This window comes from Miniopterus schreibersii (genome assembly GCF_964146895.1).
Source record: "Miniopterus schreibersii genome assembly, chromosome: 2".
In the NCBI taxonomy this organism is placed as follows: Eukaryota; Metazoa; Chordata; class Mammalia; order Chiroptera; family Miniopteridae; genus Miniopterus; species Miniopterus schreibersii.
This window is the reverse complement of record NC_138102.1, coordinates 159,156,545-159,168,098: the sequence shown is the minus strand read 5'-3', so window position 1 is coordinate 159,168,098 and position 11,554 is coordinate 159,156,545. Positions and strand designations below refer to the sequence as shown.

General features: G+C 42.5%; 1 protein-coding gene across 1 annotated transcript; it reads left to right on the top strand.

Annotated features, from left to right (window-relative positions):
- Positions 1-4,781: 4,781 nt before the first annotated feature.
- Positions 4,782-11,492, top strand: SPX (spexin hormone; the record flags this gene model as incomplete). The annotated part of the gene is made up of 6 exons (XM_081127803.1): positions 4,782-4,802; positions 5,521-5,601; positions 5,751-5,862; positions 6,412-6,474; positions 7,790-7,873; positions 10,184-11,492. 6 exons carry the CDS (start codon positions 4,782-4,784, stop codon positions 10,240-10,242), a joined length of 420 nt encoding a protein of 139 aa, XP_080983929.1. The 3' UTR covers positions 10,243-11,492.
- Positions 11,493-11,554: the final 62 nt, after the last annotated feature.

Here is an 11,554-nt window from a genome sequence, read left to right as displayed (position 1 = left end):
ACTTTCCACTTACTTTTTCTTTGTTTGGTTATGGGAAAGAGATTCTTGAGGTTCAAAGCCTTAAGTAAAAGGACGGTGGTAAAGATACTGGCCAATGAATGGGGAGTTTTATTTTGGATAGCAGGCCTCAGTGCCCCTAAAGCCCCTTCTAAAACTGGTACCTGTTTGGGGAAATTATTTCTTCTATCTGTTTGTGAAACAGCTGGCCTATGGGACAAACTGACCCTGGCACAGAATAAAGCCAAAGTAAGAGATTGAACCCAATGACTTCATACTATTTCAAAATCTCTATTCTTTCATCAAAGAAGAAATTTGGATATTTTAGTATCATTATAGCCATATTGCCCAGGTAACCTTACCCAAGATAGCTGTTTTCTATGTGAACACAATAATCTCTGACCTTGTAAGAACGCAGTTTCAACAGTGACAATAACTGGTTTGTTTTTTTTGGTTTTGTTTTTAAATATATCTTTACTGATTTCAGAGAGAGGAAGGGAGAGGGAGAGAGCGAGACAGAAACATCAATGATGAGAGTCGTCATTGATGGGCTGCCTCCTGCACACCCCCAACTAGGGATCGAGTCTGCAACCTGGGCATGTACCCTGACTGGGAATCAAACCCCGATCTCCTGGATCCTAGGTCTACACTCAACCGCTGAGCCACGCCTGGCCGGGCGGCATTGTTAAAATTTGACCTGAGTCCGGCAGGGCGTGGCTCAGCGGTTGAGCATCAACCTAGGATCCAGGAGATCGGGGTTCGATTCCTGGTCAGGGCACATGCCCAAGTTTCCGGGCTCAATCCCCCAGTGGGGGGCGTGCAGGAGGCAGCCAATCAATGACGACTCTCATCATTGATGTTTCTATCTCCCTCTCCCTTCCTCTCTCAGAAATCAATAAAAATATATTTTTAAAAAAATGGGACCTGAGCACCCTTGAGTCAACTAGAAAAATTCAAATAACATCAGCTATGCAGGCAAAATGGTCTTCACTGAATATGCCTTTTAAAAAGGCTTAGGATCCAATTTGTTCAATGCCCACTGCCTGGTCAGCAGAATAAATGTCAGCAGAATAAAATTCAGTGGTTTTATCAACTTTTTTTTTTTTTTTTTATCAAATAACTTTTCTTAGCCCATCTCTAGGTTTAGATCTGTAAAAATCTTAAAATTTTGTGATTTAACAAAAACATTTTATTGGAAGTCAGTGCCCTTTTAGAACAAACACATTCTGGCGTGCTACTTTTGATAAGACTACAACATTGATAATCTGTCAAAGCCATTCTCTTCACTTGTGCGTATTATACTGAAAATGGCAGCTTTGACGTCAAGCATCCACTTGTAATTCATTAGCTAAACTTTTAAGCAAACTGCATTCATTTATTTTTCCTTAAAATTGCAAATTCAAAACACAGTTTTAGTAATGATTCATTTTCCTCTTCTCTTTATAAAACCTTTATGTGTCTTTAGTATAGAGAGACAAAAAAGGCTTTTTACTTGTTAGGTAACCTAGTAATTAGGTTTTACTTAAAAGTTCATTTAAATCAACACATGCATACTTTTATTATTAAATTGCTCTTCTTTGGAAATTAAATCCTAAAATTTAATATTTAAAGGAATAGTAAGATTTAATCTAGTTTTAGTGTTAACTTTTTGATCTTTAGTGTTTTGTTTTTTAATCTTTCTCCTCTCCTAAGACAGTGGAAAGCACTACACTAAAAGCTTTGGCTCTTTCTTGTTTATTCTTTAAAGGGAGTAAATATTCCTTAAGTTTCTACTTTCTATATTCCATTCTCATTTACTAACCAAATGCCAATTTTCTGGTCTGCATGTGACCATGAAGTCTAAATATCAAGTGCCCCAATCCCAGTCTCTTATACAAAAAGATCTGCAGGTACCATCATCCCCTCAAACCTCAATCCCCAACCAAACTATCTGTTCTCTCCCCATACTCTAATATTTCTACTGCTAGCCATTTCCCAGCCACACAGATCCTAAGGTTTACCTTTTATCACTTCTCATATCCTCTACAGCTTTACTATTCGAAATGTCCAACAATTGAGCAGCATGCAGCAGCATCACCTGGAAGTTTATTAGAAAAGCAGAATTTCAGGCCCCACCCCAGCTATACTGAATCAGAATCTGCATTTTAGCAAAATTCCTGGGTGATCCATTAACACCTATTACTTTTAGAAGAAAGGGACCATCTCCCTTATCCACTGTATCTTAGCCCGGTGGGTACTCGGGTCCTTGTTCAATATCTGTTTATATAACCGTTTCAACTGAATAGTGACACACTTTGATCCTATCCTCTTGCCTTCTGTAGATTCCTTTCTGCAGTTATCCTGCGTCATCCCTTTCTCCTTCTCTGCCAATCGTCTCCATCAGCATACATGTCCTGCAAATGGTTTCCCAGTTGTCCTCCAGAGAAACCAACAAACAACTGATTTGAGTAAAAGAACTTCATTATAAGGACACTACCGGTGGTAACACCATCTTGGAATCTGCTATTAGCATTGCAGGCAGAATTGCCCCCACAAACTCAAGCTTACCACAGCCACCACTGCACCAGTGTTTCTCTTGACCCCCACTTGCTTCAATTCTCGCTCCAGATTGCCCGTATGAGTGGGTACATCTGGCTGGTGAAGCCTGCATCATATGCCCACATCCTACCTGGAAGGGATGCTGGCATTTCTAGCTTCTACAATAAAAACAGTCTCTGCCCAGCCAGATGTGGCTCAGGGGTTGAGCATGGATCTAGGATCCAGAAGATCGTGGTTCGATTCCCGGTCAGGGCACGTGCCCGGGTTGTGGGCTCAATCCCCAGTTGGGGGCGTGCAGGAGGCGGCTGATCAATGATAACTCTCTCATCATTGATGTTTCAACTCTCTCTCTCCCTCTCCCTTCCTCTCTGAAATCAATAAAGATATATCAAAAAGAAGTCTCTGCTTCCTACCAAGTAGCCTAATTCCATAATTCATAATTTAGAAAATTTTAGGAATTCCCTAAAAATAAAAGGGTTCAGATGTTGTTGAGGCCCCCCAAAATATCACACTTCAACCACACTCAAATATCTTATCTTTAAAAAATATTTGTCCTGCCCGGCCGGGAGTGACTCAGCGGTTGAGGGTAGACCTATGATTCAGGAGATCGTGGTTCGATTCCCGGTCAGGACACATGCCCGGGTTGCGGGCTCGATCCCCAATGACTCTGTCATCATTGATGTTTCTGTCTGTCTCCCTCCCTCCTTTCCTCTCTCTGAAATCAATAAAGATGTATTTAAAAAAAAAAAAAAATTTGTCCTTTCTCCCTTTTGGTGAAATTCCTAAAAGAGGTTGTCCACGTTTCTCTTTAATTCCTCATATCTTACTCAATTTCATCCCAATCCAATCTAGTTAATGTCCTCAAAAACCATCATATTCCCAAATCCAGTGTACACTTTTCCACTCTTATCTAGTCTGACCTTTCAACACAGTGGATGGTCTCCTGGAATTTCCCCCTTCTGACTGCTTCCCCTCAGCTTCCTTGCTGGCTCTCCCTCTGCCCATTCTCTGTATGTTTATTGTCATAGCTCCGTCCCTGCCTCTCTTCTTCAACTCCATTCACTCCCTAGGTGTTACCATTCACTGCCAATCTTTTTCCTGCCTTATAGTTCTCAGAAATCTTAAAATTCTGAAATCTGACAATTCTTGTCTTTAGAAAAATATCTACAGGCTGGTCACCTCTTTGCTGAGCTCTACAGAGTTTTGCATTTCCAATTCCCTACTTCCTACTGCTACTTGGATGTCTAACATACATTTTAATTTTAATATGCCCAAAAGACAGCTCTTAAGTTCACTCTCTTAACTGCTTCCTTATGAAGCCTCTCCAATATATGGTTTCATCATTCACCCAGTGTGTAAGCCAAAAACCTAAGACTCATCCTTGTTTTATTTGTCACACTCTCATATCCATTTACCCACAAGTTCTATATTTTCTACCTCCAACCTGCAACCCAAATTCACTTACAGCTCTTCATTCTCTGCAAGTATCACCCAAGCCTAAGCCATCATCATTCCCTGCTTATAACCATGTTACCAAATGAACTAGCCGATTGCTTCCTTTCCAACCTCATTTCAAAGTGCTGTCCAGGGTGCCCGAGCAACTGTGACTCCACTGGTTTCCTTTCTACTTCTCAAATAAGCCTAGCTCTTTGCCATCCCAAGATTCTGCTTTACTTTCTTCTGCCTGGAATACTAATTCCCACTCAGACTCATCCCATGTCTGATTCCACCTTATCCTTCCAGACCCCGCCCCCCTTGATTTTTACCTTCTCTAAAGTAGCCCACCACTTTATCACATCATGATGCTTCCTTAAACTTTGTAACACATTTAAAACATTCGGTAATTACCTTATTTACCTGTTTACTAGTTTAGAGTATTTCTCCCCTGACTAGGAGATAAGATTGGTCAAAGCAGAGATGGTGTCTTTTTAATGCATGGCTGTGTCCCTTAAACTAAAAGGAGGAATGTCTAATGCAACGTAGGTATTCAACAAACATTTGTTAAATAATTGAATGGATAACTAAATGAAAAACTGATGTCAAATTCCACTGAGATGCCCTGACCTTTTCATTTCTGCCCAGATGATTCACAGTTAGTCATCAGTGTTAGCTTGATAGCTAGTTACCTGAACACCTGTTTTTTGGGTTGTTTTTTTTAACTTCATTCATTTAGTTTTGATTGTGCCAGAAGTTATTAATCATCTTCTTTGATGATGATGATAAAGAGGAAGAAGATGATGCTGATGATGACGATAACGCTTTGGAAAGTTAGTGGGAAAAGCAAAGGCAATAATGCTGATATTTTCAGAATATCTCCCGGTTGACTGGGTCAGTATCTAAACAAATCCTGTCCACCCATCAATCATCATTTCTCTACTTCCTGCAAGTGAATCTTCCTAGAGGAGTCATCAGATCCTCTCACTCTTGACTGACAAGAAGTCCCTGTGGATTCCCTGACTCTACAGAAGTGTCAAGGAGGGGTCCTTGACTCAGACTTTAAAAGCCTCACTTTCAGAACAAGATTGGAAAACTCACAGGTGAAGTTATAGATATCACAGGTTCTGGAAAGGAGGAAAACATGAAGGCAAGTAATGGTTTTATTTACTTAAGACTTTTAAACTATTTTACAAAAAGCTCTATAGCTTTTTACCTATTGTATGTTTAATAAGCATTTTAGAGGATATTTCAACCATATGCCGTAACATATTAGAATCATTTGATATTACTAAGGAAAAAATTCACTTATTCACACAGTTTATCATTTGGATTAAATAATGAAAATCTATTTCTAAATTTATTATTTTTTTTAAAGAGAACTCTTGTGGATTAACTAAAAGGCAGACTGGGGAACCTTCCCCCTTCCCATACTATTAAAAGAAAACAGAGCAAAAAGGAAGGGGTTTGCGATTGCTGGGGCGTCAAGGAAGAACGCAGAGGTTCCTACAGGCACAGAAATGACCTCCTTTGAGGGACGGTTTCTTGTAGGGACTCCGAGGTCTGGCGGCCACAGCCCTGGCTCTCCTCCTGGTGTTCTCTCTCCTGGGAAATTCCAGCGCTGCACCACAGGTAATCCCCCCCCCCCCCCAATGAAGCTCTTCAAAGTCCTTTCCTTCCCTTTCCTTCCCCCCTCTCCCTCCCTCCTTTCGTTTCCCTTAACTCTCTGCTCCGTTTCTCTCCCCCGGCCCCTCCTTTCTGCCCCTCGCCCTCCCCGACAGCGCGCGGCGCGGCGGCGCCTCCCTCACCGCGGGCCTCTCCCCCCGCGGCTGCAGGGGCTCCCCGAGAGGAGGAACTGGACCCCTCAGGCCATGCTTTACCTCAAGGGGGCACGTACGTTCCAAAGCTTTGCTCCCCCTCCCGCAATAAAGAAGGTCCCGGGGGTGCATGAGCCGTGGGATGGATGGAGAGCTGCGGGGAGAGAATTAGATCAAGTTTGTTACCTTCAGTGGTCAAGGTCATCGGGTCTCAGCTAATCCACGGAAAGGGACGGTGGCGGGGTAGCGGTGGGGGTGGGGGTGTCGGTGACAGGGAAGACTCTGAAATCCTGCACCCTAGGGAGGGTCGCTGGCTCTGGCCACAAGGGACAGCCCCGGGGTTGCCTGGGAAACCTCGCACCGCCCGGGACCCCGACCGCCGCTCCAAAGCCCACCCTCCGCGTCGGGCGGGGGCGCGCGGGACCCTCCTCCCCGGCTCTGCGTCCGAGCCCGGCTCCGCCCCGGGGGGCGCGCCCAGCGCCCGGAGCCCCGCAGCCCGCGCGGGTCCCGAGCAGGGGCCTCCAGCCTCCGCTTCACCCCGCGGACCCGCGCGCGGGGCGGCTGCGGTTTAACCCCGGTGGTCCCGGGCCGGGCGGGCGCTGAGCCCCGCGTCCCTGCCTCGCAGAGGGACGCCGCTTCATCTCGGACCAGAGTCGGAAGAAGGACCTCTCCGGGCGGCCGCCGCCGGGTGAGTGAGCGGGGAGCGAGGGGCGGCCGGCGAGGTAGGGGGAGCGAGCGGACGGGGCGCGCTCCGCCCGCGCCGAAGGAAAGCGCCCCCCGCCGGCCGGACGCGGCGCAGGGGCCGCCCGCAGAGCCCGCCCCGGCCCGGCCCGAGGGGCTGAGCTCCGAGCCCCGGCCCCGGGACGCCCCGCCCCGGCCCGGCGCTGCGGCTGCCCGAACTTGACTTGGTCGCAGCTGCTGAAAGTGGCCCTCTGGCCCCCGGGGTGCAGAAATCCTGGGGCAGTCATCCAAGGCCTGGGGTTCAACTCCGGGGATTAAGGAGGAGTAGGGAGAACTGTACAGCTGCCCCCAAAATGTACCTCCCGTTACCACAGGACCTTTACACGGTTTCCTGTTAAACACTGTTCTTTATTATTATTAACATAGTGATTTTCCTAGAAACTTCAGACGTATGCCTTTTATATTACTAGAAAGGACTATCAAAATGTTCCAAACCGGAAATAGTTAAGAAACAGAGGCTATAAAGAATGGTACCAGGGAATGTTATTTTTCATGATAAACCTCTCCATGCTACTGAATTATAAAAGTACAATTAATTTTGATAAAATTTAAGGACTGAAATGCTAAAATTAAAAAGTATATTTATTTTGAAAGATACCAAACTCTGTGTTCAGCACATAGTAGGTGCTTAACACATACTCGTTTTCCTTCTTCAAAACTACAGTGCAATTAAGCTTATTTACTTTACCAGGCAAGTGCTACGTTTTCCCACTTCAGTTGCTCCCAAACTAAAAATCGTGGTCTGTGTTGAATCACGATGTTTTGTCCTCTGTCAACTTGGATTTGAAATAATTTGGAATATTTAGCAGATACTCCTTCAGTCAAATAGCTGCCTTACTTGTGGCCAAGAATGTAGATGATCTCAAACTGCTTTGGAAGGAATGAGAGAGGAGGTTGTCCAGGCTCCAAGCAGGATCACATCTAAACCGTTCTGCCCAGACATCCCACATAAAGCTCTGGAGGGAGAAATTTCTCGTGGGCTATCTTAATCCTTCTAGCTTTCAAGAAGTTCTGTGTCATATACAGCTTACATTCTCGTCCATACCCTGTAATATACAGCATAACCGATTGTAAGTAATGTCCAAGGGAAGTGTGAAACATTTCTAGTTCTTAAAAACCAGTCTTCTGTGTAGGGGCCCTCTGTGAGGGATCACAGATCTGTTTCATAGAGGTTTTTCTAGTGTTATAGCATAATGGGATAGGATTTATCTCAATGAATATTTAAACGCTAATAGGATCTGTATACATTTTTGTTTCTCCAGAAAGACGAAGTCCAAATGCCCGACTACTAACCCTTCCAGAGGCAGCAGCTCTGCTGTTGGCTTCCTTGCAGAAACCACAAGAAGGTACAAATATAGTGACCTCTTTCAACTGCAGGACAGAAAAGCTTTGATTACTTTTGGGCTCCTGTGTTGTACAACAAAGTTGCCTTTATTTATTCAGGTTTTTAAAAATAATTAACATTTGCCCCTACCTCAGAAATTCACAGAATATTGATTATTTAAAGACCAGTATATTTCTCATTAAAGTGAGTCTTAAGAACATAAAAATATTTCCTTAGTGAGACTGGGGAATTTCATATGAATTCTATAGTCCATAGCCTATTGTAACCTTTATTTTTCTTAGAACTTTAGAACTGAAAAAGCTCAGAGTCCAGCTTCATTATTTTATAGTTGAAAAACCTGAGTCCAAAGAGGTTTAAATAATCACAAATCCAGTTGCTCACTATTAGAGGCTGAACCAAATGAAGTTGCTGAAAATCAACCCCCCCCCTTTTTTTTTTAGTTAAAAACACAGCAGTTTCATGTGGTTCACCCTAATAGATATGAGCCAGTTCTGATTCTAAGCCTGTGTACTTTTAACTACACTAGAGAGTTTCTTTTGTGCCAGGATTAGGTATAACGTTCAAACAGAGACACTCTGTGTAGTGTTAAAACTACTAGTTGAATTAAGGCATCTTGATAGTGGATTAGCCAGGGCTTTTGGAGTCTAGAACAGTACTTGGTTCAGATTCCAGCTCTGCTAATTGACTAGCTGGGTGACCTTGAGCCTTAGAATCACTGGTAAAATGGAATAATGATATCCATATGCAGGGCTGCTAAGAGCCAAATGAACAAGGTATATAAGTTATACCTTTAATAGTTATAAGGTATATAACTATTAAAAATAGAGGCCATCCAAGCATAATAAATAGACCTAGATTTTTTCCTCTCAAAAATTGTTATGATGCCATATTTATGACATAATTTAAATGTTAAAATCTATAACAAATACAGTGAGTAGTCTGGTGATCAAAGCACAGGCTGCTGGCCCAGTGCTCTGACAATTGTGCTAATGGAAGAAGCATACATGCTCTGTGCCTAGTATTGGACAGGCTATGTGGGGGAGGGAAGAGAGCAGAAGGCACTTTCTGGCTTTGTTGTGAAAAAATACCTATGAGAAGCAAATGCAAGAGTGGGATAAAGGGGTCTTCTGAATTTAGAGCAGGGGCTGGGCTGACTTGTGTGAGTAGAGGGGATTATAATACTTATTTCAGCAAATAGCATTAATGCCTGCTACGTACCAGGCTCTGTGGCAGGCAGGGGAAAAAGCAGACTAAGCAAAAGCAAGAATGACAGTGGCCTTTGAGTGAAAAGATGGGTGAGCAGTCAGCGGAATAGCAGAATGTCAGAGTAGTGGTCATGACAGAGCTATGATGACTACTATTACTATTTCTACTACCTGTAGCTCGTAATAATCGAGGGCTTACTAAAATGCAGTGCGTCAGGCACTGTTCTAAACACCTGATATGGACTAACACATTTAATCCTCACAGTAACCCAGGGAGGTAAGCACCAATGTTATCCACACTTTACAGCTAAGGAAATAGAGGAACAGAAAGATTAAGTAAGTTGCCCACTATGATGGAGCAGGTACATACTGGAACTGGGGTGAAGAACAGAGGGTAACTTACTCAGCGGAGAGATGACCTGGTGAAGGAAGATGAGACTGGTTATGGCATATAGGGCAATGATGAGAGCAATAGTAATAATGACAATATGAGGACATCTACTATGTATCACACATTTTTTAATTTATGCTTTATTTTTCAATTACAGTTTACATTGAGTACTATTCTGTATTAGTTTCAGGTGTACAGCATAGTGGTTAGACAGTCACATACTTTACAAAGTGGACCCCCTGATGTACCCACCTGGCCCCATACATAGTTATTACAATATTTTAACTATATTTCCTATGTTTCTTTCTACCCCTGTGACTATTTTGTAACTATCAATTTGTACTTCTTAATCCCTTCACCTTTTTCACCCAACTCCCTGACCCCCCTCCCCTTTGGCAGCCATCAGTCTGTTCTCTGTGTCTATGAGTCTGTTTCTATTTTGCTTTTGTTTATTTTGTTCTTTAGATTCCACGTATAAGTGAAGTCATATGGTATCTGTCAAACATTAATCTTTCCATATTAGAGTTCATCTTTTCAGCTCAGAAAATTGAAATCTGTAAGAGGTATATTTACTTTCCCAAAGTCACGCAGTTAGTAAGAAGTGATACTAGGATTTTAAGTCAGGTCTGTGTGACTTGAGAGCTCTTTCAATGACACCCACACTGCCTCTCAAGTGAATGGTAAAAAAAATCTTCTGTAATTTTTTTTCTTACAGCTGGAGAAGAAAACCTTGAGCCACCCAGATTCCTGGACAACAGTCTGCTAAACTGGTGAAAATACACCAAATTGCATGCAGTTACACTTCCATTCTCAGTGAAGACACAAGCCATGTAAATAAAACTCGTGGACCCTTTTTGCTCCATTTGCAGCCGTAAGAACATGCTTAGCTAGTTTTATTCTAGAAGCAAAAGTAAGGTGGATTTCATAGCTGAGAATATCATTGCCTTTTTTTTTAATTATTTCAGGTCCTCTTTAGATATCCTTTATCTTACTCTTGAATTTTATTAGTGCAATTACAATTATAAGACTGAAGACTCTTTATAGTGTTTTTTTGGTTGCAAGGAATACCCTAATAATTACTAGCTGTTGATTTTCTCCTCCTGTCACCAACTTGCATTGTCTTGTCACTAAGCAGGGAATCTCGTCCTCCAAGGAGGGTGAAGGGGGGAAGCATGGAAGGATTATCAAGAGTAGAGTGTGATTCTCTTAGCAGTTCGTCTGGGAGAAGGAAGGTGTGAAGGGAAGGGGGAGCGAGATGGAAGGGAAGAAGCCCTGTGAGCAGCTTGAGTGCCTTGGCTGAGAGAGGGCGTGTTTGGTGAGGCTGGAGAAGCTTGGAGCTCCCCCTTGTGCTCTCTGGGATCGCCCTGAATTCAGTGTAGAAACATGGATCTAAAAGTGACTGGGAAATAAGCAGATGAGACACACTCTGCTCCTCTGTACACTGTACAAAAAGAACAGACCAGCTTTTTAGAGGTAACCCATTTCCTATGGCTACACAGACTCAAAGACTGCTTACTCTAATTGACCAGAACTCTAGACTTTATTTGACATCAAAACGTTATATAAAGGCTCCCTAATAATATAAGTGCATGGTAATGTGCCTAATTTACTTCTTTTTAAAGTCACCTTGGGTTCAGTACTATCTGAAAAACATACTCACATACATATGCCCACAACCAGCATAATGACATATTTACTTGTAATTACAATATGACCGTCATGTTAATTATTTTTAACCGAATTAATTGAAAGTTGTTATTGATAAATGTCATAAGTAGAAAGTATTGTTAATTGTTATTGTCATCAGTATATAACCATTATTCAGTAGCTAAAGAATATCCTTTTGTGAATGTCTCTGTAACTTGGAATTACAATTTGACTGTGTTAAGCAATCAAAACCCTGCTTATAAGGTTTGTCTGTAACTTGTTTCATAATTGAATAATGCAACTATATTCAAGTTAATGTAACATAGATCTCTGCCAAAAAATATGCTAACATTAAAAAAATCTATGTGGCATTATAATAGGCACCTGTCGTTAATTATGATATGATTTTAAAGTGGATATTCTAGACAGTACATATATC